The 27,301-nt window shown below is 39.7% G+C and overlaps 1 protein-coding gene and 1 pseudogene across 1 annotated transcript; one reads left to right on the forward strand and one right to left on the reverse strand.

The window, feature by feature from the left end:
• Positions 1-11,164: 11,164 nt before the first annotated feature.
• Positions 11,165-12,478, reverse strand: LOC137769337 (large ribosomal subunit protein uL4 pseudogene; annotated as a pseudogene).
• An 8,094-nt stretch (positions 12,479-20,572) lies between these two features.
• SF3B5 (splicing factor 3b subunit 5) lies at positions 20,573-21,336 on the forward strand. The gene is made up of 2 exons (XM_068550957.1): positions 20,573-20,990; positions 21,102-21,336. The coding sequence occupies exon 1, from the start codon at positions 20,710-20,712 to the stop codon at positions 20,968-20,970; it is 261 nt and encodes an 86-aa protein (XP_068407058.1). The 5' UTR covers positions 20,573-20,709; the 3' UTR covers positions 20,971-20,990; positions 21,102-21,336.
• The last annotated feature ends 5,965 nt before the right edge of the window (positions 21,337-27,301 follow it).

Genomic DNA, 27,301 nt, shown 5'->3' on the forward strand with positions numbered 1-27,301 from the left:
CACTTACATCCATTTGCCAGACCTTAGACACATGGCCTGTCTAACTGCAAGGGAGGCAGGGATTAATCTCTATTCCAAATGGACATGTGTCTGACTAAAATGGGGGGATTTATAAGTACAGGAAGAAGAGGGAAACGGACCTTGGGGAAAACAAGATGTCCTTGTCTCAGGCGCCTAACATTTCAAGGGTCTCCAAAATTCGACCTCATCTCCTGCCTAGATTATAATCACACCACCTCGCTAGTCTATCTGCTTCCACTTTCAGATTCTTTTACGTCACTCTCATTAGTCATAAATTTAAAGCACAGGTTTACCATATGATCCAGCAATTCCCACTCCCGGGCGTATGTCCGGAGAAAACTATAATTCGAAAAGATACATGCACCCCAGTGTTCACTGCAGCACTATTTACAATAACCAGGACATGGAAACAACCTAAATGTTCATTGACAGAGGAATGGATAAAAAAGATGTAGTACATATATACAGTAGAATATTACTCAGCCATAAAAAAGAACAAAATAATGCCATTTGCAGTGACATGGATGGACATAGAGATTGTCATACTGAGTGAAGTAAGTCAGACAGAGGAGGACAAATATCATATGGTATTGCTTATATGTGGAATCTAAAAAAGGGGTACAAATGAACTTATTTACAAAACACAAATAGTCACAGTGGAGAAAACAAACTTATGGTTACCAAGGGGGAAAAGGGTGGGGGGAGGGATAAATTGGGAGACTGGGATTGACATATACACACTACTATATATAAAATAGATAACTAATAAGAACCTACTGTATAGCACAGGGAACACTACTCAATACTTTGTAATGACCTATATGGGAAAAGAATCTAAAAAAGAGTGGATATATGTATATGTATAACTGATTTACTTTGCTGTACAGCAGAAACTAACACAACATTGTAAATCAACTATACTCCAATAAAAATTAAAAATTAAAAAATAAAGCAAAGATTTAATTAAATTATTCTCTTGTCCCATAATCTTCAATGGGTCCCTATTACTTACATATTAGGTCCAAACGCTTTTACTGAACACAATATTAAAATCCTTCATAACACCATTTCAACTTGTTCTCCCTCTTCTTCCCTACCCTACTTTATCCCTTTCAACTGGCCATTCTCTGAGTATACCATGACCTTTCCATTCTCCATGGTTTTTCCCATGACAGACCTTCCACCAGAGTGATCTCCTAAAAGCCCAGCACCAACTTTTGAAATGCTGCACAGACATCCAAACGTCTCCCAAATGGTATTTCTTTATAAAGTCATTTTTCACCACTTCTACTAAAAATAACCTACCAGTTCTCTGAATAGTTGCTGTTTTTATGCTGCATTCCTTTATAATAAATTGTAAAATGTTCATATTCATAGCAACAATTATATTGTAAATTGCATAGTACCCACTACATGTTACTCACCTTTGTAGTACTGGGAGCACCTAATCTCTGAATTTTTACCTAAGAGCTGCATAATACATATTTGTTAAATAAGATTGGTATATAAGCACTAAATTTATAGAAAGAAGGAGAAAAACCTCAAGCCAGCTCACTTTGGATGAGGCACTCATTCAAATTGGATTAAAGGCTTTATCAACAATCTAGTATTACTTATTACATAATTCTCTCTAAGAAGTATGTGCTCATTTGGAATTGTTTTGAGTGATTTGTGTTAATAATACAAAGCTGAATATGGATTTGCATCAGGAAGAACAACTAGTAAGAGCTATTTTCAGCTCTAACAGGGAAGTGACAGTTTTTCAATTTTTAGCATAAGTGTTATAACTTATCTCAGTCAAACACTTGCTAGGTCATTTAATAGGTCACTTATGTTACTTAACTTTCTATTTTAATCTCTCAGGCCTATTCAGAAATAGGAAGAAAAGAAAATTATAGTTTTGACTGCTACTAATTTTTTTGTGACAGAGAGTTGAAATGAAAATAGTTTCAACGTTGAATTGTCTGTGTGTTAAAATAGGACTACAAATTCTATTTCATATTAATCATTTGTCCATGTTGGCCATGTTGGCTCTTTAATAGGTTAAGACAGGAAAAATATGGCTATATTTGTTGAAATAAACAAACTCCAAATTTAAGATGAATAAATTGTTTGAAAATAAACCCCACATTGGCTTTATAAGAACACCTCTTCCTAAGAAATGGGATTTCATATTAACCCTTTTGTAATTTCATGTTATTTGTCCCTCTGTCTATCCCACATCTGACTTCTTTTTGTGGCCATAGTTCTTGTTTCTGATCTGATTAAAACTATTTCATGCACTTGTATTAACCTTGGTTTTAAGGGAGGACTGGGACACCCGTCAGAGCTCAGGATTACACATCACTCCAGCAGACTCCTAAGCCAGAAAAGAAGGCTTAGGGAAGTATATGGATGGAATGAAAATAAACCATAAGGCTAATATTTTTAGTTCTAATTCTATCCAATGTTGAGTCATTTTTTGATACGAGGAAAGTCAGTTATCTTTCTAGGGCAGGGGAAAACAAAAGAAAAGAAAAATCATTCAGCCAGTGACTCATGGAATCATCTAGGTACAAAACAAAGCATAACAAAAACAACAAACCAGTATCTTTTTGCAAAGGTTAGTTTTGAACATACTCTAGGTTTTTGGTTCCTCTACTCACTTTGAATAAATAGTTGCCATCCTGGAATTTAATTAAAAAAAACAGATTTTGACAGAGAGTTTATCATTAAATGAAAGAATTTGGGAGGGTGTGTCTGGGAGCTAGAGTGTTCCTTAAACTGACAGTAATTAAAATGTGTATTTAGGGTGCCCCCTTGGTGACATAAGGGCTCAAGCTTACGACACTGAATTGGGGAGGATGAATGGAATAATGCGTGGAGTAATGGGAGTAAAGCTTTGCACACCCAGCTGAATGTTCTCGACAGGCTAGAGCTGTAACCAAGCTTCCCCAGGCTTCATCAACCTGAAGCCGAGGAGGGGGCCTGGAGAATTTCTGAGAGTTCCCAGAGGGTTCACACATGTACTCACAAATGTCCACACCTGTCACCTGCTGCCACAGTCCTGCAGAGTCACAGCGCTGTCTATTGACAAGTCTTCCCAGCACAGTTGTCTACCATCACACTGGAGGCAGTGAAGCCCTTAAGATGACAAAGCTGTTGATGTTCTGCTGTGAAGTGGGAAGTAGCTGCCCTGATCCCCACCCCCATTCACATGCAAGACTTTGTTAGATGAGTTCCTAAGCTGTGCTCCTTGTTTCCAGTATATTAGAGATTTTAGTAAAATACCCGTTTGTTTTTCCTTATTGCCCCCAGTCTTCGCAGGTCTCCGACTTGGTCAGGCTTATCATGCCTGATTCATGCCCCAGTGCTTCTTAGCTCCAAGACAGAGAGGAAAGGACTTCCGATAGGTCACCTCCCCAACTTCCACACATTTAAACCAGTCAGAACATTCACAGCCTAGCAGAGTGCTGACACATGGATGAAGAGCCATAAATGTTTGTCAGGGAGCAAATGACCAAATGAATCTTAATAACAATCACAATTTGAATCTTCTCCCACAATGCTCTTTAATCTACATGCAAACAGGCTACTGGCAGACTTAGTCAACCCTTTTCCCCAGACATCCTGGTTTGTCCAAATTCCACTTAGATTCAAGCTGCCTATCATTTAATTTCATTTTATTTCCCAAATAAATCCGTGAACTGAGTATTGATATCCCTATTTTATAGATAAAGGAAACTAATGCACAGAAGTTTCAGGATCTGCCCCACCCAGATGACTTTTATCACATCCTTGTATCCACCCCCCAGCTGCTCTAGGCATTGGCTGCTATCAACTTCTGAAGAAGTGCTTTCTTCTCCAGGGAATTGCCCCCGATTGAGTAGGAGCCGCCTTGCCCTTGGTGCAGACCACAGCTAGTGACTAACACTGGGATACTAAATACTGAGCTCCTTGTCTCAAGAAGGGACCAACTCTGAGATGCAATTAATGCTCCAGAGTTCCCACTGAATCAGTGTCATTAAGAAGTTCAGTGGTGGCTCTCTTCTGTAGGCTGGAATTGATGAAAGATTCTGTTACAGAACTAGGATCCCTAATAGCCATGGAGATGATAGGATTCCCAGAAGAGCAGAAGCCATATGGTAGCACTTTACCACCAAAATCAACATGGGTATAATGTTCTTAATGGGCAGCAAGTTTGGAATGGAGTGGATAGGGGGCTGATCTCTAGGAATCTATGGAGATATTTAGTAGAAGAAGGTCTTCTAAGGAGTGAGATAGATGTGCATCCACCAAGGATATTGCTTAATATATATCATCAAAAGAGACCAAGAATAGATGAGCAGAAGCCTATGATCAGCTGCCTCAATGGAAAGTCATGATCCCTTGCCCAGTTTTCAAACCTGAGCCAATTTTCAAACCCACCACAGAACATCTCCATTGTCTGAAAAAGAGGCTAGATCCACATGAAGAAAGACCCTGCAACACCATGGCAAGTATATATAGTACTCATTCTCCCAGTTCTTCCCCGAAGGGTCTTATGGCTGTGCACTAGGGTAGGCATGCACTAGAGACAGGGGAATACATGGCTCTTTTAAGGACTATTAGATACAGAGTCTGAGTTGATGTTAATATCCAGAGACCCAAAGCACCTTCTGACACCCTTGTTAGAGTAGGAGTATGTGAGGGTCAAGGTATTAATAGAGACCTAGCCAGGTATACATGTCCACTCATCCACAGATCTACACAGATATCATTTCCCCAGTGTTTGAAAGTATAATTGGAACAGACATTAGGATTTTACAGAACCTTCGTATTAGTTCCTTGACTTGTAGAATAAGAGTTATTGTACTAGGAAAGGCAAGTAGAAGTCCCTGAAACTACACCCTCACCTCTCAGCCAAGACTGTAAATCAAAAACAATATTACATCTCAGGAGTGGAATGGTAGAGTTTAGTGTCACCCTCAAGAATTCAAAGGATGCAGGGGTGATGGGTCTCATTATATTCTCCATTTAATTCATCATTCTGGCCGAACTAAACCAGGTGAATTGCCTTTTTTCCCTGCATATGACCTTGATTTTTAATAATAAAGAAAATAAAGGCTCTCATGTATGAATAAACTTCAAATCCTCCTACTTTACCCCCTCAATGAAATTTCTGCATTCCTTCTCTAGTCTTCAAAAAAGGAGCACCTCTTTTCTCCTCAAATAACACCCTCCCATTTAGATTTTATCTGATCTTGAACTTATTCCATCAAATTATTCTCTTCTCTTTTAACTTCATCTTTTCCCTCGACTTGTTCTCAACCCTCAGTATATAAAGATGCTTCAGTTAGTCCCAAGTTAAAAATGAATTTACCATTCTACCAGTAATGGACATTTGGGTTGTTTCCGTTTGGGAATCCGCTATGAACTTTCTGTTTATGTGTTGTTCTGTATACATGTACAGAATAATCTCTAAGTCAGTGGTTCTCATATTTAGTTTTCATCAGAATCATCTAGAGGACATGTTAAAATAGATTTCTGGGCCCCATCTCCCAAGTTTTTGATTCAGTAGATCTGATGTAGGGCCCAAGAATTTGCATTGCTAACACGTTCCCAGGTGATGCTGATACTGCTTGATCCAGGGACCCTACTTTGAAAACCACGTCTATACGTCCAGTAGTGGAACTGCTTGGACATAGGGTATGGATATCCTCAATTTAGATCATACCGAACTGTTTTCCAAAGTGGCTGTACAATTTACAGTACATTCCCACCAAAAATTAGAATTCCTCACCAATATGTGGTATTATAAAACTTTTGATAGTTTGCTAATAATGGTGGGCATATAGTGGTATCTCATTGTTCTAATTAACATATCTCTGTTTACTAATCATGTTAAAAACACTTTTTAATGTTTATTATCCATTTGTATTTCCTCTATTGTGTATTGCATAATCAAGTCATTTATTTTTCTATTGGATTTTCTACCTTTTTAAAAAATCAAATTGTAAAAGTTCTTTATATATTTGGAAACAAATTTTTTATTGTTGTTATTCATTGATTACATAGGCTGCAAATATCTTCTCCCAGTCTATGGCTTGTATTTTTATTTTTATTTTTTTATTTTATTTTTTTATTTTTATTTTTTAAAAATAATCAGTTATCATAACTTTATTTATTTATTTATTTATGGCTGTGTTGGGTCTTCGTTCCTGTGCGAGGGCTTTCTCTAGTTGCGGCAAGTGGGGGCCACTCTTCATCGCGGTGCGTGGGCCTCTCACTATCGCAGCCTCTCTTGTTGCGGAGCACAGGCTCCAGACGCGCAGGCTCAGCAATTGTGGCTCATGGGCCTAGTTGCTCTGCGGCATGTGGGATCTTCCCAGACCAGGGCCCGAACCCGTGTCCCCTGCATTGGCAGGCAGATTCTCAACCACTGCGCCACCAGGGAAGCCCGTATTTTTATTTTTTAATGGTATTTTTTGATAAGCAGAAGTGCTTTCTTTTAATGTAATTAATGTACTAATCTTTGCTTTAAAAAAAATAAAATACATGATTGCTAAGTTTAATTTAACTGCTCTACCCAATCCTGCCTTATGAAAATAACAAAATGTTCCTATCAAAATTACACTGCAGGCTTCCCTGGTGGCGCAGTGATTAAGAATTCACCTGCCAATGCAGGGGACACGGGTTTGACCCCTAGTCCGGGAAGATCCCACATCCCGCGGAGCAACTAAGCCCGTGCGCCACAGCTACTGAGCCCATGCGCCACAACTACTGAAGCCCGCGCACCTAGAACCCGTGCTCCGCAACAAGAGAATCCACCGCAATGAGAAGCCCGCACACCACAACAAAGAGTAGCCCCCGCTCACCGCAACTAGAGAAAGCCCAGGCGCAGCAACGAACACCCAATGCAGCCAAAAATAAATAAAATAAATAAATAAATAAAATTACATTGCAATGTTAGTACAGGTTTGATGTTTTGTTTTTGATACAACTCTACTAAAGTTTGGCACCAAATGCACTTTTAGAAAGTTTTAAGGCTTAATAGAGACTAATAATTTCTCAATGCAGCCTAGAAGTTGAGAAAAGAATACTAAGAATTCTTGAATCTTCCAAATACAGGCAGTCCCCAATGCATAGAATTTCTTGCAAATACAAATGACCACCCCCATCAGGCTCACATGTATTGAAATGCCTCTTCTGCTTCTCCCAGTGACCAGACTACCCAGGCATTGTAAACCCATGCTGACGGCCTCATGGAGCAAAAGAAGGGGGGAAAGATGAGAAGAAATTAAGGCAGAGAGTTCTGTCACTGCTGCCCAGAGGCTTTTGCTATAGTTCACGTTTTACTCTTTCCCCCAGGCCTGTATTCCCACCTCCTGTTTCCCCCATCTCCACTCCAGAAATCCCTGCCTTTGGGTAGAGCTAAGAGATTTTCCTCTCATTTGGCCGACAGCAGTGAGTGGCTTGAGAGGGGTGGACCACAAGGGCCAGTGCTGCAACGTCAGGTTTCTTCTTGGCAGTCCAATTTGGAATTCACGAACAATTTTCTTCTATATTAAAAACAAAAACAAAACCACAGTTATAAATGGTAGCTCATTTCTACAACTAGAACATTACACTCTAAGTCAAACAAGTTAGTATGTTTGGGCTTAAAAAGCTAATCACCATTTATGACTTTTTTTTTTTTTAAATAAGAATTTTCTTTTTCTATCTATCTATCTATCTATCTATCTATTTATTTATTTATTTATTTATTTATGGCTGTGTTGGGTCTTCGTTTCTGTGCCAGGGCTTTCTCTAGTTGTGGCGAGCGGGGGCCACTCTTCATCGCGGTGCGCGGGCCTCTCACTATCGCGGCCTCTCCTGTTGCGGAGCACAGGCTCCAGATGCGCAGGCTCAGTAATTGTGGCTCACGGGCCCAGTTGCTTCGCGGCATGTGGGATCTTCCCAGACCAGGACTCGAACCCGTGTCCCATGCATTGGCAGGCAGACTCTCAACCACTGCGCCACCAGGGAAGCCCTATGACATTTTTTTAATGGGAGAAAAAATGCTCTGAATTCCAAACAACTTTCTTATAATGACTTTTGAACCGCAAACCACTTAAAGGATGGAGACAGGAAGTACTCAATAGAGTCACATGGAATGAGTTTCTTGGCTCCAAAGTCAGGGGGGCAATTGAAAGAGGGAAAACTATCTGGTAGACAAAGCCGCGTGCAAATCCCTGCAATGTGCCAAGTATAAGAAGTGGAGTTTGGCAGGTAGCTCTTGCAGGCACTTAAGCAGCTAGACTGATGGGAATATGACTAAACGCAGTTACTGCTTTCCTAAATTTTTGTAATGATGAAGATATTTCTAGCACCTGGCATCAGCTTTGTAGGCACTCATACCAATAGTTCCACCACCCTCTCTCCTTTGTTAACAGTTGGTCCAACAGGAGGGAAGTGTGGGAATTGAGACTGTAGCCCTTTAGGCACTGACTGGGAGAAACTTTTCACCTGACAGATTAAAGCAACATGACTCTTGCCATTACCTTTGGGCAAATATCATGGAAACTTTGCTGCCAAACTGCTTAACTTCCTGGCCTAAGGTCTCCAAGTCTCTTCTGGAAATTGTTTCTAAATATGGTCCAGAGGTTCTGCAAACCTTTATAAAGTGGTCTAAGTGAAATTTTCTTCCTCTTTGGTGTACCTGAATAACTGCCATTTTTCTGGAGAAGTATTAGAAACAGACCAGAGTCAGTAGTCATTTATGTGAAGCATAAATTGCTTTTTAGATATTATTAAAGAATTCAAATATCAGAGCCCAAGGTTCTTGAGCATCTTCTTCCCACCATTAACAGGAAGAAAGACCTATGAAGGTTTTAAATAACCCCATTGCCTGAATATATCTGGTTAGATTTAAAATCTTGCAGAAGCCAGTGGGCCCAGAGAGAGGAAGAACGGTAGCTTTGGAAGGGAAATGTCCATGTCATTGGGAAAGAATAAAGGCCAAAACTTAAGGCTGGTGAGAGAATCAAAGGAACAATTCGCAAGCAAAACCGCCTGTAAAGAGACCAAAATCAGTCCCTTGTGAACGAAAGGCAGGCATTCCTATGTAAGAGCTGGTGAAGGTTTTCCATGGCAGAAATAGGGCACCTCAGAAGATCAGGGTACAAAGTCTTTCCATAAAGCATAAGACCAAGAGCAATTTTTTGGTTTTTGTTGACAGCTACCGAGGAAAAGCAATCAAGATGTTCCAAGAAAAGACCGCAGAACAATAGCCGGGGATAAAATAAAAAGAATGCATTGGGGTTTAGCAGCGGTAGTCTCAGGAGTGGAGACAGAATCCCTGAAGTGTAGATGGCATTCGGACCTAAATGCCGTATCCAGAGACTCCTCACAACCTTTAGTGTTACTGCTTATGCCTTCCTTCTCTATTCCACAGCAATGGACAGATTGTTTCTTGTTCTTTTTCAATGGCTTTAAACTCTGCTACTATTTTAGTCATTTCTAGATACCCAATTAGCTGACAGATCGCTGATGCAACAAGGATGTGGAAGATCCCACTTCATCAAGCCTCACTGTGGCCTTGCACCCTACACCCCCCTCCCCAGCCCTTCTTACAGTTCCCCTCGTAGGGAATTACAAATGAGCATCCCTAGGGAGTCACGCTGGGCAGTCTGGAAGGCAAAGCCCTCTGTGCAGCTCTCAGGAGACTTCAAATACACAAGCCCTCTTCCCACCCCACTCCTTTGGGCTAAGAGACACATTAATATTTGATACCCTATCCCTCGAGTTTCTTGCTTGGCTACGGGGAAGCAATTTGCTTCTCTTAATGGAAGGAGTTGCTGGATTTGCCCCCCAGTGGGGTGAGGGCTTTGTTGTGAGGGCTCCTGGCTGTGAGTCTAGGGTGTGGGCTCAGGCTCCTTGGCCTGATCTGCCTCCCTCCTGCCACCTTTCTGGTTTGGCTCTTCTCTGCGGGAGACGGTCGTTGCAGTTTAAGGTCTGATTTGGGGTCTCCTCCTTCACATAGGAAAACGTGACCCTTGGGTTTGTTTAGATGTGCCAGGGTGAAGTGGCAGTAATTGGGGACCCGAAAACATCACTGGTCTTCCCACCAGGTGGGTTCAGATGCCATCCATTCGTCCAAGATACCACTTCCTCTCCCCCTGTTGGGCGGGGGGTAGTCCTCTTAAGTGTGTTCTGAGGTTCTTCCGTTGATCCAAAATTTTAGGTGCCATCCTATTGAGCCTGCTTGGAGGAACGGCTTGCTCTGGACTTGCAGAAGGACTACTTGATCCTCCTCCCAGAGGCTTCATGACCTGGAGCTGGCTGGCCACCCTCTCTGGACCTGCTGCCTTCAGCTCAGAGCCTCCCGCAACCCTCCTAATCTTTACATTACGGTTAGTGTATTTGTGTCTCATTTAAGAAACCCTTCTCTACCTCAAGGTTGTGACGATATATTAATCATTGAATAACTTTATAATTTGTCTCATATTAGATCTCATATCCACCTGGGGTTGACTTTTATGTATGGTGTGAATTGAGTCCAATTTCATTTTTTTCCCACACGGTACACAACAGTTTGAGCTTCACTTATTGGAAAGATTGTCTTTTCTCTCCCTTCCCTGCAGTACATCTATGTCATTTATCAAGTATCTTTTTTTATGGGGGCCATTTCATTTTTTTTTTTTTTTTTGCTGCTGGAATATAGAAATATTATTACTTCTTTATATTGATTTTGTATCCAGCAACCTCCCTTAAATATTTTAAACTACATTAATAGATTTAATATGCTCAAATTACTTCTAAGCATTTTGAATGCCTGACCAAGCAAACACGTGCTCCTTGTAAGAAAAACCTTCCAAAGCATTTCAAAGGCTCTTGAAAATCTAATTTAACTTATAAATTTGGTAAATCCATTTCTCTTAAATATTAGAATACCACTTACAAACTTGCTCACGTTCTTACTTCTTTTAATTTGAAATTATAAATCAATTACATGTTTTAAATAAATAGAATCATATTTATCTATCAGATAGTCTAAAAGGCAAAAGTCTCCTAAGTATTACAAATACTTTATTTTTTTATTATTATTATTTTTTCATGTTTCTCACTGCCTCTTTGATCAGGTCTTTATTCAAAATTAGCTGTCCAAAATGATTTGACCTTTACTGAGTAAATAAATTTAGGTTTATGCAGCAGCCTTCTTTTCCTCTGTGGTGGATTTCTTTTCTGTGGGCTTCTTTTCAGCTGCTGGTTTCTTGGTCACTGCAGCCTTTTTTTCCACCAAAGCCTTCTTTGGCTTCTTCAGCTTCTTAATGCAAACAGCCTCCTTTCCTTTCTTTCCCACCGCAGGCTTCTTGCCTGGAATCCCCTTCTCATCTGATTTGGCTTCTAGCGCTGCTGCTGCCCTAGCCATCCGGATTTTGTGGTTCTTGGCCTGGCAGAGAACGGTGTTCTGGCGCATGGTCTTTGCATATGGGTTTAGCTTCAACATGAGTCTCAGGTTTTTCAGTGGATTCTTCTTCAGGACTCTGCGATGAATCTTCTTGCGTGGTGCTCGGAGGGCCCTTCGGATCTCTGGGCTTTTCAAGATTCTGCTAAGGTCTGTATCGAGCATCTTGTGCATGGGGAGGTTGTAGTTACTCTTGAGGGGAGCAGCTTTATGCCAAGTGCCATACAGCTCCTCTAACTTGAGGAAAGCACTTTCAGTCCAAATGCAGAAACGTCCCACATGCCCACCAGGAGCAAGTTTCAAAATGTTCAGTTTGCTTATATTAAGCAGAGTAATTCCAGGAATGTTTCTGAAGGCCTTGATGATACCGTTGTCCTCATTATAGATGATGCAGTGTCCCCTGCGCTGGATACGGTGACGGTTTCTCATTTTGCCTTTGCCAGCTCTCATTCACTGCGAGGCGTAGACCTTTTTGATATCATTCCAGGCCTTAAGTTTCTTCAGAAGCAAAACAGCCTCCTTGGTCCTCCTGTAGCCTTCAACTTTATCTTCAACCACCAAAGGAAGTTCAGGAACTTCCTCTATATGATGACCTTTAGACATGACCAGCGATGGTAAAGCCGAGGCAGCCAACGCAGAGCAGATGGCATATTGCTTCTGCGTAGTATTCACTCTGCGGTGCCAACATCGACAGGTCTTGGTTGGTGCAAACATGCGGGCCCCAAGACACATATTTCCAAAAGTATCCTGGCCAGAACGGTGAGTTCCACCACCTCGAACCCTGGGAATTCTAGCCACAGCTCTACCAGTTCCCCAAGACTCAGCACTGGTTTGATGACCTGCTAATTCACTGACAGCATAGGGCTGTCTGTTGTTTTTGCGCAAGTTGGTGTGCACAAAGTTCACAATATCTGGTCAAATGGGAGCCTTGAACACAGCAGGCAAAGTGACATTTTTGCCAGATGACTCCCCCTTTTCAGAGTACACTGATATCAGTGGACGAGCACACGCCATGGCGGGGAGAGGAGAAGGCCATTCTCCCCTCAACCCGGCGGCTACCACAGGAAAAGCTACAAATACTTTAAATAACATATATAAACAGATTATTCCTAAACCTAACATGAAAGTATTAATACTAATGGTATGATTTAATTTATCACCTTTGCATTTAATTATAAATCTTCCTCTGGTTAAAAAGTCATTCATCTACTAAATGAAGCAGCAGTTTTAACATTGAAGATGATCAGAGAGGTTCTATTTCAGGAGAACTGAGGTTACCACCTGGAGCAAGTCATTGTTACTAATTATGCAATTTACAACCAGAAGATTACTTACCAGTAAGAAATTTGAGACTGGGAAGAGGACCTGGGGGAAATTTAGGTTCAGGATAATCTTTTCTGAACTACAGGTGGACACGTGAGTCCTAAAAACCATCTCTAAGAGTGGCTTCCAAGCCCAAACCCCTCAAGTGGAATTTCTCAACCTGCCTCTTTGAGTTCATAAAGTAAATAACCCAGCCGATAGCCATTCCTTGAGCCCTCTGCAGGCCCAGGGGTGTGCACACCAGCAGCAAGTGAGCCTTTGGGAGGACAGGCCAGGGAAGAAGACTGCACAAGCCCTGTGATTCTTGGAATTTGTGTTTCAAAGCTTGGTCTGTGTGTGTTTGAGCCAGGGGTTAAGGGAGTATCAGCAGGGATGGGTACATCCCCTTGACCCATGGACTTTTCAGCTCATGGGAGGGTGCAGCTAGAGGGGAGCCATAGCAGGACCTTCTAAAGTGAGGGGGGCCCAACACCAGGTCCACTCTTGCCTTGATCTAGGGGCAGAACTGCACCTAAACTAGGACAAAACTTCAAGTGCTTTTCTGACTTTTTAAAGTAAAGCTGTTAAGCCAAATATAAAGATTATCCTAACAAATCAAGGGACTCAAAAGTAGAGACGAAAGCCTATACCAACAGCATTTTGCTCTCTCGAGGGCCCCATAGAATAAGATGGTGACTGGACATATTTTTGTATTTCTATAGAACAAATCAGTTCCTCAGACAACTGAAACTCTTAACTCACTAAAACTTTATTATTAGAGCAGTCCTCAGTAGTTGTAATGCAAGAATTCCTTTATAAGAGAGGGTTAGAGGCAGATATCTAGTTGGAAGTGGGGAGACTTGAAACTGCATTTGCAGAGTGGTTTACATAAGCTGAAGAAAATGTGAAAGGAACAGGTGGGGAAAGGGCACCATTGGTACTTTGCCATGACTGTGTGTGCCAGTCTGTTCCATCCCCCAAATTCCTTTTTGGCTTTAAGCTACCATAAATAAATTAACAGCATTAAAAATATTAGGCTTGCTTCTGTGTCATTTTCTTTTTGGGCCACTGTACACAGCATATTAACACAGATCCTTTGGGGAATGCTAAGTTAAACACTCATAGGTGACAAATGAAGGAGAAATAATACAAATGAATAAAATCACAAAAATACACATACAGATTTTGAAATATGTTTCTGTTTTATGAAAATAAGTGGAACTTGTGAAAAAAACCATACTTTGATAAGCCCGAAGGCTTCTCTTCTATGCACATACTTGTTCTAAAAATTCAAGATGAAACAACTTCCCTGTGTTGAATCAAAACTGCCAGGCATTAAACCTCCCCTAGGAACTAGACAAATCTTATACTTTCTCAATTCAAATCAGAAGAAAGGTATAAACTCAGCTCCTATTCTCCCGGTTAACCTGTGACTTTTACTCTATGTAGACCATAATGAATCACATGTTTAACTGGATACCTGAAATGTTGCATAGAAGGTCATTCCTATCCAATTCACTTTTTTTTAATAGTAGGTCCTTGTTGGTTATCTATATTAATATAGCAGTGTATACAGGTCAATCCCCAATTCCCAATCTATCCCTCCTCACCAATCCATTTCACTTCTTGTTCTCAGATTCTGTATGCTAATTTGTGATTACTGATGTTCAAGGGCCTCAGCTGAACTGACTCAGCTATGAAAAACTATTCCTTGCAATCTATATAGATAACTGATTGAAGCAACTCTAAAACAGTTAAAATTTAATATATTCATAATTTTGTAAAGCCTTGTCATGGGTCTTTTTTACTGACATTAACTCTATAGAAAAAATTGTTCCCCCCAAATCCACATCTTTTAGGCTTAAAGGATGGTCATGACTTTGAGGTGGATAGTCCCAACTCCTGGGGGATGCTTTGAGATTTGGGGGCATATCCATGCTTAATCCAGTGTGTTAATCTAATTCAATGAGTATTTATTGAGTGCCGACAGTGGGTAAATCACTATGCTAATATAATGGAGAAAACAGTTACATATTTCAAAGGAACTTATGTTCAAATGAGATATGCCATATGTACCCAGTTTACAGCATGATTTATGTAATTATTCTTTACTGTTGTCACCAAAATTGTTTCCAATCTTTTGTTGTCATTTAAGATGCTGTCGTGAACATTCATCATTCATTCATCTTTTCACTGAATATTGATTCAGTACCTATGATATGTCAATCATTAATCTTAGTGCTGCAAGATTTCATATTACTGCAACAAATGGAACATGTACATAATACTTCAAAGTTCCTTTGTGAAATTTCTCCTGTGAGAAATTTTTGTTCAGAAATTACACCAGCTTGTGACTGAATGTTATCACTAAACAGAGAATGACCAGCCTATAAAATCTCAAGCGAAAAGTTATTGAATACATGCCCATGGCAATCATATCTGCTCTAGGAGAATTTTAAAAGTACAGAACACTTTATCCTTTTGAAGTATATGCCCAATTAGAGGTAAAACCCTCCAAAAATTGAGAGTTCTAGGTCTGCTCAGATATATGAAACCCATGGTAGCTGGGAAAAGAAAAGCTGAAGCTAAGGACATTTTTGACCACAGCAAAATAGGATCATGTCCAGCAAACTTCTTTTTAAAAATTCCCTAGATTCCATATCACCTAAATTCCACATCATCACTTAATCCAGCTAAACAAAAAACCCCAAAGTAAAATATGTATGATGATAAGGGAAAGATCGCTTGCTTTTCTCCTAAATTATCAGTATAGTTGCCTTTGAGAACACAGCAAACCAAAGTTTTGTCTTCAGCATTTCAGTCACAATGTAACTTTCCTGCTTACCATGGTTGAGAAGCTCAAGGTGCCTAATTATAAAATGTTCTCTATCACTGGTCTGTTTGTTGGCCTAAAATACTGTTTTGGCGACCCCTAGTGTGAAACATGATATCAACACCTGTACGTATAGAAAATCCTTTTATGACTAAAACTTGCTTACAGAAAAAGGGTATCTAAAATAATTTTTCACCAAATGAGATGTGATTTTAGTTCATTTCAATTTGAACTTTGTATTTTTCTGCAATAGTAATAAAATTTAAATATAATTTCTGGATACACAAGATCTTTGACAATCAATAAGAGGGTCGTTATTTAGAGTATAATACACCCATACAGTGGAATAGTATGCAGCTTTAAAACAAGACAAAAAAACCAAAAAGAATAAGGAAGATTTTTATATACTCATATGAGATGATCACCATGATATGTCAAAGAAAATAAAACAAAAAGCAAACAAAAAAGTCAAAGTAGAGAACTATGGTAAGCATTTTGCTACCATCTAAATTTTAAAAGGGGTAAAATATATATATCTGTATATACTTAAATAAATATATCATATATATTTGTGTTTTCATTTAAAAGATCTCTGGAAGGATAAATAAGATATGCATGGCAATGGTTACTTACTAAGGATGGGTGTGGGTAGTGAGCACATGTTGGGAACTGCATTCCTTTGTATACATTTTTGGTTTTGAATGATGCCTTGACCATTCAAAATATTAAGTGACTTTAAAAAAATTTTAAAGCCCACAGCTTTAAAGATAGACCAAGAAAAGATGAAAAGAGAAAAATGTTACCTCACATTTGCAGACTTAAAAAATAGACTAGACAAAATGTAATTTTCTATCTAAAAACATATATTTTTTCTTTTCCTTATACATTTTTTTATTCTATATCCTTTCCACTGGCATCTTGTCTTGCTTATTTTCCTTACTCAAATGCCAAATTGTACTATGGCATTTGATAGTTACATTGAAGCAACCTAACGGGCAGGATCCACTTGAGGTGGTATCTTGGGACTGGAAATAGTAACGGCTCTCCTGGCATGTCTTGCCAACAAGGCCACTGGTTCCAAACCAAAAGTCTTTATTGACAAGAAGTGTAAGAAAATGTGATATTCTTTACTAGGTGACAATTTAAGACTCATAAGGAACATCTTTAAATATATATAGCAGATACCCAGGAATAAATCTAATAGAAGATGTGAAAGATCCATATGGAGAAAATTATATAAGCTTTATTTAAAGTCAAAAAAATAGACTTACATAAATGGAAATATTTACTATGTGCATAGATGAGAAAATTCAATATAGTTAAGATGACAATTCTCCCCAAATAAATCTATAAATTCAATGTAACTACAATTAAATGTGAAGCAGGGTTTCTGTGTTATCTGTAAGCTGATCTTGATACATGGAAGGTTTTTTTGATGACTTTGAGAGTCATTTGGGGGACTAAGAGTACAAAATACTATTCAGAGATTTATTTAGATTTTAAAAGTTAATGTTCAATTTATTAAAGTTATAAATTGAAAAACTGCCTCTTTCCTGAAGCATTTAAGCTCAGCAAAAAATCCTAAACTATTTATTAGCTTAGTAAATTTTCACAATCACTTTTAAGAGGCTTTTGGATAAAATTTAGTTTCACTCCAAATTTTTACTCTTAAACATTTTATACCATACCTTTTAATGTAATACTTCAATTTTCCTTTCAAGTATTGCAATTGTCTGACTTAACAAATCAAACCTTATCATGTACTTAAATTATTTTCACAAATCTAATTAATTAAATTTACAAATATGTTTTTTAAAGTTCTCATATATTCCACATCACTGTGTAAAACAGTAATGAATTGTGCCCCAGCCCCACCAAATGGTGGGGTTAAAGGCCCCAACAAACATTTAACTGCTAACCCCTAGTAACTCAGAATGTGACTGCATTTGGAGATAGGACCTTAATGTGAAATGAGGTCATATGGGTGGACTCTAATCCAATATGACTTGTGTCTTTCTAAGAAGAGGAGATTAGAACACAGACACAACAGAGAGGGAAAACCCTGTGAAGACACAGAGAGAAGATGGCCATCTGCAAGACAAGGAGAGAGTCCTCAGAATGAAACCAAGCCTGCCAACACCTTGATCTTGGACTTCTAGCCCCCAGAACTGTGAGGAAATAATTTTCTATTATTTAAGACACCCAGTTTTTGGTACTTTGTTTCGGCAGCCCTAGGTAACTAATATACCTTGGCTCTTAATTAATACATGTAAATGTATTTCCCATCTAGCTCCAAAGGTCTTTGAATTTGAGGTTTTTCCTCTCATATCCTTAGAATCATTCTTAATGATATAGAAATAATATTAATTTTCATGGCTTTTATTTGATTACTCAATCACATTTTCCATGAGGATTTTACTGACAATTCTAAATTCATGTGGAAGAGTAAAGGATCAAGAATAGTTAAGACATTTATGAAAGAAGGTACAGGCTTTTACCCTGTCAGATATCAAGACTTACTGTAAGGCTACAATAATTAAGATCTTGCATTACTGGTATGGGTACAGACAAAGAGCCTAATAGAATAGAATGCCCAGAAACAGACCTACACATGTACAACAGAAGCATTAAAGATGAGTAGGGAAAGGGTGTACTATTTAATGAGTGATTGGTTATCACTGGGAACTAGTTAGCCATATATAGATCCCTAAAGCAAAACAAAACAAAAACTTCCAGGTGGATTAAGTTTCTAAACATGAAAAAGCAAAATTCTAAAACTTTTTAAAGAAAATGAAGGAAACTGTTTGTTATGGTCCCAGAGTAGAAGAGAGTTTTATTTTCATTTTTTTAAACCAAATGCAAAAAGCACAAATCATAAAGGAAGGCTGATACATCTGACTACTTTAAACTTAACTTCAGTGTAACAAGAGATACCCTCTCTTTCCATAAAGAAACGGTAAAGATGAGCCCCGGACTGGAAAAAAAATATTTTCATTGCAAATAACTAGCAAGCGAAGTACCCTGATTATTTAAAGATCTCCTTAAAAATTAGTAAGACAAAGACAAACATCCCAATAAGAAAATGAGCAAAGGATATGAATATGCAATTCACAGAAGCAGGAATATAATAGGCCAATAAACATTTTTTAAAAAGCCAGATAAAACACATAGCTAAAGCTACATATATCAACAGGGATACTGACGAGGAAAAAAACAACTTTCATAACCATACATACATAGTGTCATTTATATGACGCTTTTAAAAATGCATAACAAAAACATCTATTGTTTATATACAAACTTTCAGCAATCAAAAACACAGGATCAGGATAATTAACTGTAGATTCAAGACAGGATCCTGAAGTGAATAAATTAGGGAGGGGAATACAAAGAAATTTTCAAGTTCATTTGTACAGTTTTATTTCTTTAAAAAACAAAACCAAAACAAAATAACAAAGTTGGAAACAAAAATGGCAAAATGGCAAGGTTTGTTATATCTGGATGGTAAATCCACAGGCATGCCTTATAATAGTCTCTACGTTTTAGTAATGATACATTTGTTATAACAAAGTTTAAACTGAAGGGACAACATTTTTTTTTTCATTTTTGATACAGGCATTTATTTGATCCCATAAGGAATACTTCTGTAATTTAAAAAAATTTTTTTAAAATAAAGTTGAATGTATTTAAGGAGTGCAACATGATTTGATACACATATACGCAGTGAAATGGTACTACAGTCAAGCTAATTAACATATTCATCTCCTACCATAGTTACGTGTGTGTTGAGAACACCTGAAATATACCCTCTTCGGAAATTTTCAGTATGCAACACAGTATTAACTATAGTCATCATGCTGTACATTAGATCTCTAGACTTACTGGTCCTACAAAACTATAACTTTGTACCAGAATAAAAGTATTTTAAAGTTATCTTTCCACCTAGTAAAGAGTTCTATTTGGCTGTCATGCAGTTGTTTATCCATTCATCAAACGTTTTTTGAGAAACAATCTCTGCCAGGCTATGAGGATATCATAAAAGAAGCTTATGATACAAGACATCATCGAAGAAAGTAAACAATTTTTTCAAGTAGTTTGTATTCGCGTGAGGAAGTTCTTAAACCAAACATTTGTCATAAAGTGATAATAACAAAGAGACGTACAGGATAAAAAGAGGAAGAATTTACATCTGTCTGGAGTAGCCAAAGGCAATTTCAAGGAGATACTTTCGAGCTGACTTAAAGGGAGAAATGTTTGCCAGGGGAACAAAAGCATTCCAAGCGGTGGGAACAGTTCCTACGGAGAAATGGAGAGGCGAGCCGCACGGAAAGATGAGAAAGAAGTATAGGCTGAGGGCGTGTAGGGTGGGGTGAGAAGTTGGAGGGAGGATATCAAAATTAGAAGCTCAAGAGGAAGGAGGGGCTTGATGTGGGCGCCGGAACATGTCGGAACTGGTGCTGTACTTTTGTCACCAGGCAGGAAACGGCGGCCCTGCAAGCGTTGAAATAACTTTCCACACAACTTGTAAGATACTTGGTTGGCACCAGAACTCGCGTCTCCTGACTTCAGCGTGGTCCACCCCTGGTTGTGAAGGGGCTACTGTGCCTCGTTAGCTTCGAAAGCGTAATTACACCAAGAGTTCATTTGCCCAGGTGCTTATAGCCCTGTCCTATTAGAGTTTCTCATTCCCACTCAGCCCCAAACCGCCGGAGGATGCTTCCCACCTCCCAGACACCGCGCTCCATTAAGCCGCCCACCGTCTTTTAAACATCGCTCAGGGGTCCCAAGAAGCCTGCGCTCACCACCTCTCGGAGACCACAAGTCCCAGCATGCAAAGCTCCTGTTAGAAAAGGGCCACTAACTAGACCAGGATGCAACGCTCTGCGAAGGGGGCGGGGCTCTTTATAGGGGCGGCCCAGTGGTAGCGTCGCCTGGGCAACTCCAATTCGGTGACAGAATACACTTCCGCTTCCGCCTCTGAGCCCTGGGACCGGGAGTCTGCACGATTTCGTAGATGTGACGCCATCCGTTTGCGACCGCGCGGCTCTGGAGGTTACGCCGGGTGGCCCCTCTCCGGTTTGAAGCCCCAGAGCAGTTGGTTGTCGTCTGCGGCCTCTGACCTGGGAGCAAAGGGAAAAGCGGCGAGATGACGGACCGCTACACCATCCACAGCCAGCTAGAGCATCTGCAGTCCAAGTACATCGGCACCGGCCACGCCGACACCACCAAGTGGGAGTGGCTGGTGAACCAGCACCGCGACTCCTACTGCTCCTACATGGGCCACTTCGATCTTCTCAACTACTTCGCCATTGCCGAGAATGAGAGCAAAGCGCGAGTCCGCTTCAATTTGATGGAGAAGATGCTGCAGCCTTGCGGCCCGCCAGCCGACAAGCCAGAGGAGAACTGAGTCCCCGCCGTGTCACCGCTGTACGTGAGCACCTCTCCCTGACTTCCGCCGGTTTGCCGTCATTACTGCGTGTTCCTCCCCCAAGGGGACTGATTTTCCATGGCTCTGTTTCTCGTGCTTTACTTGTGCAGAGGTGCTTACTGGGGGCGTCCCGCCTGACCTGCCTTCCTGTGGACCCTGTTTTCTTGTGGAACACAGCGTTGGGAGACCGTCAGGACCCCTGAGAACTGTTACCGGACCGTGGAGAGAGCCTAAAGCCAGCAAACGTTAGAGAAGACGGCACTGGAGTGAGACGGGATTTAGAGGCTCGTTTTCGGCTAGTTGATTGTCGTTGTTGTTTTTTCCATAAAGTTTGGAAATGTTTCAGTCTCTTGGTGTGGACTACTTGTGTTCTGGTGGAGGGGTCCAGGGACGGCTCTGAACTGTGGTTTCAGGGGAGGCGGGAGGATGGGGGGCGATAAATAAGGGGGGGGTGCGGAGGGGTTGGGCGGTAGTGCAGGACCAACGTTCATTGCCGAACACTTAAATGCGTCCTGCACAACCTTTAGAATGTTCCCCAACCCCGACTTTTCCCAAGAGCTTTTTTCAGGCCCATAACACTTTCAGTATTGAGGTTTGTGATCATTGTATCCCTTCTTTTTCTTTCATTCAAAAATATCTTTGCTGGCATTGCCCTCTCTCTGTAAATTGCATCCTCTCTTTCTTTTGGGACTTTGTGGATGTGTCTCGAGAATTGACAAGCTGTCAAAACGCGTTTTCATTAATTCACCATTTAACAAATATTTGTTGAACGCTATGTGGCAGGCATTTCCCACGCTTTAGGGGCTTGTATTACACTAGTTGGGGGAGCAGGAGGCCCCACCAACTGTAGACATAAGTAAGCAAATGTTAGAAGGTGCTGTGGAGAATGGGAGTAGCAGTAGGGTTGCAGTTTTAAACAGGACGCTCATGTTAGACTATTGAGAAGGTGACATTTGAGCAGAAACTTTAAGGAAGTGAGGGAAATAGCCATGCAAAAACTAGGGATATTACTTTCCAGGAAGAGGGAACTTCCAGTGCAACGTTCCTAACACAGGATTGTGTCTGACTTGTGGGAGGAACAGCAAAGAAACAAGTATGGCTGAAGGGAGTGAGCCAGGGGAAGAGTACAGGGATAGATTATGGAGAGGGAACAGATAAGAGTAGAGCCCGGTAGTCCAGTGTAGACTTGTGGCTTTTACCCTGAAAAGGTGGGGAGCCATTGGAAGATTATTAAATGATACGATCTGACATATTTCAGATCAGTGGGTCTCAAACATTTTGGCCTTGGAACACCATTATATTCTTAAAAATTCTTGAAGACCCCACAGAGCTTTTGTTTTAGAAGGTTATAGCTGTTGTTGGTCACCAAATTAGAAATTTAAACTGAGAAAAATTTTAAATAACCTGTAATTCATTTTAAAATAACAATAATAAAACCATTACATGTTAACAAAAACATTTTTTATGAAAAATAACTATTTTCCAAAACAAATAATTTCGTGAGAAAAATGGTGCTTTTTTTTTTTTTTTTAAACAATTTTGCAGATGTCTTCAATGTCTGGCTTAGGATAAGACAGCTGGATTCTTGTATCTGCTTCTGCATTCAAACTATTGGGATATGAAGTTTTGGTTGAAATATTTAAAAAGTCACTTCACATAAATATATAGTAAGGGAGAAATCTTTTTTTAATTTATTTTAGTTATTTAGTTTTGGCTGCGTTGGGTCTTCGTTGCTGCGTGTGGGCTTTTCTCTAGTTGCGGAGAGCGGGGGCTACTCTTCGTTGTGGCGTGCAGGCTTCTCATTGCAGTGGCTTCTCTTGTCGTGGAGCATGGGCTCTGGCGTGTGGGCTTCAGTAGTTGTGGCACATGGGCTCAGTAGTTGTGGCACATGGGCTCAGTAGTTGTGGCTCACGGGCTCTAGAGCGCAGGCTCAGTAGTTGTGGCGCACAGGCTTAGTTGCTTCGAGGGATGTGGGATCTTCCCGGACCAGGGCTCAAGCCCAGGTCCCCTGCACTGGCAGGCGGATTCTTAACCACTGCGCCACCAGGGAAGCCCCAGGGAGAAATATTTTAATAGCCTTTTCAAATAATTGTGGATATTCTTTGACACTCTAGCAAAACCCAACAAGTGGTAATTTCTTAGAAATTAGCTACAACATGGGGTCTGGTCAATCAACTTTTCATTCTCTATTACATTAAAATTCATTAATCTTGAACTTTGTGGATCTTTTACCCATATGTGATTTTGAAATATCTTGCATTGCTCATTTGGAAAGTGTTGGCTCACTGAGTTACACAGGCCCTCTAAGTGTTGACACATTTCATTGTGTCAACATATCAAAATATGTACTTCGTACGTATTATTAGTATCACCACTGATCTCATCAGGAAAGTCTTATAGTATTTGAAAGCTGAAAAAGTAACAACAGTGGTATAAGTTTTCCACACTTTGGAGTTTTTGCTTGATAGCTTAAATTTGGTCACTGATAGCAAATATTGTCTGTTGTTTTCCTTGAAGTGACAGGCCCATTTGGTTCATTTTCAAGAAAATATCTGTCAAATACCCTGAATAACTGCAGTTTGTCAACTTTCAAGTAAAAATGATGTTCCTTAAGAAAAAAAGCCAACTGAGTTTGTAACTGAATATCAAGTGCTTTTTCTTGAGAAAACCGTTGTGCTTTGGTGGCAGCAGAAATGCTTTATGCATACTACCAATTTTGTCATGAGAAATATTTAAAAAGATGTGTCCTCATGGGCTAAGAGTTCATAAAATCAGTACGTTTTATTGCTTCATCAAGGACATTCTGAAGTGAAACTGAGTAGATTTTTTAATTTTGTTTTTATTGAGAGGACATGGCAGTGGAGAATACAATGACTACCAGTAGTTCAGTGCCACTATCTTGATTGATGCTAAGTGCTAGTAGTTTTACTCACTGTTGCTTTTGTACCATCTGTACAAATGTTAACACAGTGAAAATGGTGAATAAAATCTTAGTATTATTAAGAAAATAGTGTTGACTTCACAGATCTCTGAAGTTCCTTTCCTACCATTTTCACTTGAAAATAAAACTGGGAGACTGACAGATTAAACTATAGTTATTTAGACTTGAGTATTTAGCAGATATTTTCTCCATAAATGAATGAGATGGGCCATCACTTCAAGGAAAACAACTGAACTGCTCTTTCAGAGGGTCTTTCTGACTGCTGTGTTGAGAATAGATATAGGTAATGTAATAGAGAACAGATTGTAACTGTCAGCAATTAAATAAAAGTATCAATACTAATGCTTTTCCCCCCATAAAGAGTAGGAGAGAGTCAGCTGTAAATCCCCGTCCTTACAAAATTGGCATGAGAGTGAGCCCTTGTCCCTCATTGGAGTCTGTAGCAGTAGACCAAGAGAGATGACAACCTGAATTGGAAGTAGAGAAGAAGGCACTGGATATTTAGTATGGGGTAGCTTATATAAAGGATCAAATGAGGACTTCCCTGGTGGTGCAGTGGTTAAGAATCCGCCTGCCAGTGCAGGGGACACGGGTTCAATCCCTGGTCCGGGAAGATCCCACATGCTGTGGAGCAGCTAAGCCCATGGGCTGCAACTACTGAGCCTGCATTCCAGAGGCCACGAGCCACAACTACTGAGCCCACGAGCTGCAACTACTGAAGCCCACGTGCCTAGAGCCCGCACTCTGCGACAACAGAAGCCACTGCAATGAGAAGCCTGCGCACCACAATGAGGAGTAGCCCCCGTTCGGCGCAACTAGAGAAAGCCCGCACGCAGCAATGAAGACCCAACGCAGCCAAAAATAAATAAATAAATAAGAATCAAATGAGTAATGTGGAAAATAAAGAACTGCAAGAATTTAGAAGAAAGTTAGTAACCTAAAGACCACCATGAACTGGCTTGGTTTATATTGTTAGGATTCATAGGGACAAGGATTTTGGTCTGTTTTATTACCTGATATAGCTCAAGGGTCTAGAATTGTGCCGGCACATCACAAGTGTTCAATAAATGTTGAGTGTTGAATGTGGAAAGATAGGGCTTAATCTAGACAATACTCTAATATATGTTTTAGGCAGTCTTCAAGTTCACCAAAGTAGGTCAGACCAAAGAAGAGAGATATTTGAAAACATGCTTCTTAGATAGTAATAATAGCTAACATATTGATAGCTTTTATGATGTACTAAGTGTTCTATCTTATGTGATCTCTGGGAGGTATTATCTTTGTTTTACAGATGAAACAGCTTCAGAAAAGCTATTTGCCCAAGGTCACACAATTACTATGTGGCTAAGCCAGGATTTAAACCAAGTCTTTCTAGTTGCAAAGTACAAAGTCTTAAATATACTGTTGCCCAGGCAGGTCTAGTATATGAAAATCATATTAGAATAATTTGAAATAAGTTACTGTCTCAGATGAAAAATGGAAATATTAAAAGTTTAGTAGGTTATAATGAAGGAATATCAGACCAGTGTGAAAGTTCTTATATAACTCTAAGTAAAAAAATGTAATTTGAAATATATTGCATAAAGATAATTTTAATGGGAATAATAATTTATGTGGAAAAAATCCATTCAGAGATTTGAAAGTAAACAAAATGCAGTTCAAATAAATTTACTTGAACCTGTTACTCTTTTTTTCTGTACTGGTATAAAATAATATTTGTATCAAACACAGGAGGGCAGCAGATGATACTCTGGTAGAAATTGCTTTTGGAAAGAGCTCTAAACTTGTAGATTTCTGCTAATGGGAGAAAATCAATTCTTTTTATATTTATTTTCAGTGATGTCATTAGAAAGCCACTTCATGAACTATAAAGTGAGAAACATGTTTATCAAGTTAAAAGCAAGTTAAGGTCTAAATCCTAGGATAACAATGTTATCTCAATTAATCTTCACAACAACGCTGGAAAGGTTATTATCCCATTCTACAGTAAGCAAACAGAAATAGGAAAAATTAAGTTGTTTGCATAATCTCACTCAGCTAGTAAGCAGTTGAGCAGGGACTTACACCCAGGTCTGATTTTAGCATCCAGGTTTTTCATAGGGTAGGTCAAGGTTTTCAAACTATGTCTCACAGAATTCTAATTGCATGAAAAGTTATAGATGGTTTTTTTCTGGGGGGAGGGCGGGTGGATAAGGGGAACGGAGTATTTTGGTTAAATAAGTTTCAGAATTGCTCCACACGATGGAGGTTCATGCTTCAGATTAATATTTTAAAGTTCTGCAGTTAGAAATTTTGCTTATCATTTCCTAAACTTATTTGAACTTGGAGTTCCTTTTCTTAAGAAATACCAAGATAATTTTGAGAAATTTTTGGGAGGGTTACTGCTTTTGTCAACGAAAGAAATTTGAATAGAGAAATGATGTATTCAACCCTGGGCTTGAGAAAAATGAATTTGCTGGCAGTGTGTGGGTGGAACTCATAACCACAGATAACTTTCCTTTCCTTCTTAGATTATTCTAATTCCTTCAGCTGAAAATAAGTACATTTGTGAGTGAAGAGTTCTTTGTTCTCAGCTCTGATACTTTTCATGTCTCCAAAACTAGTAACTTAAAGACATTAGAAACAAAAGAGACTTAATTATATTGCACAAATTAGTTATGAAGTTATCTAGGGTCCATTCTTTTCCATGGCAAGGATGTGAAAAAAGCAATGTTATTGAGGAATTTGGACATTTTTGTTTACTCATTTTATTAGTGTCTGGAAGATGTATACTGAACAAAGCGTTGGCAGTGAATGATCTGACAGCCAACAGTTGGTCTACGTCAGAGAGATGACAATTTGTTCTTATTTTTTTAAATTTATTTATTTTATTATTTTTTAAACTTATTTTTGGCTGCATTGGGTCTTTGCTGTGTGTTGGCTTTCTCTAGTTGCGGCGAGCAGGGACTACTCTTTGTTGCAGTGCGAGCAGGGACTACTCTTTGTTGCAGTGCGCGGGCTTCTTATTGCAGTGGCTTCTCTTGTTGCGGAGCACAGGCTCTAGATGCGCAGGCTTCAGTAGTTGTGGCACGCAGGCTCAGTAGTTGTGGCTCGCAGGCTCTAGAGCGCAGGCTCAGTAGTTGTGGCGCACAGGCTTAGCTGCTCCGTGGCATGTGGGATCTTCCTGGACCAGGACTCGAACCCGTGTCGCCTGCATTGGCAGGTGGATTCTTAACCACTGCACCACCAGGGAAGTCTGATAATTTGTTCTTAATTTAACTGGCTTTTTATCTCACATCCCACATTCCTTCCAGGCTCCCCATGTCCTTCATTTTCCTTACCTGCAATACACACATCACACATACCTGCCCACTCAATCACTTAGCACGG

Source organism: Eschrichtius robustus, chromosome 9, assembly GCF_028021215.1.
Source record: "Eschrichtius robustus isolate mEscRob2 chromosome 9, mEscRob2.pri, whole genome shotgun sequence".
NCBI classification, from domain to species: Eukaryota; Metazoa; Chordata; class Mammalia; order Artiodactyla; family Eschrichtiidae; genus Eschrichtius; species Eschrichtius robustus.

Coding starts and splice junctions, on each gene's coding strand:
- SF3B5 (XM_068550957.1), top strand. CDS start 20,710: ATGACGGACCGCTACACCATCCACAGCCAGCTAGAGCATCTGCAGTCC.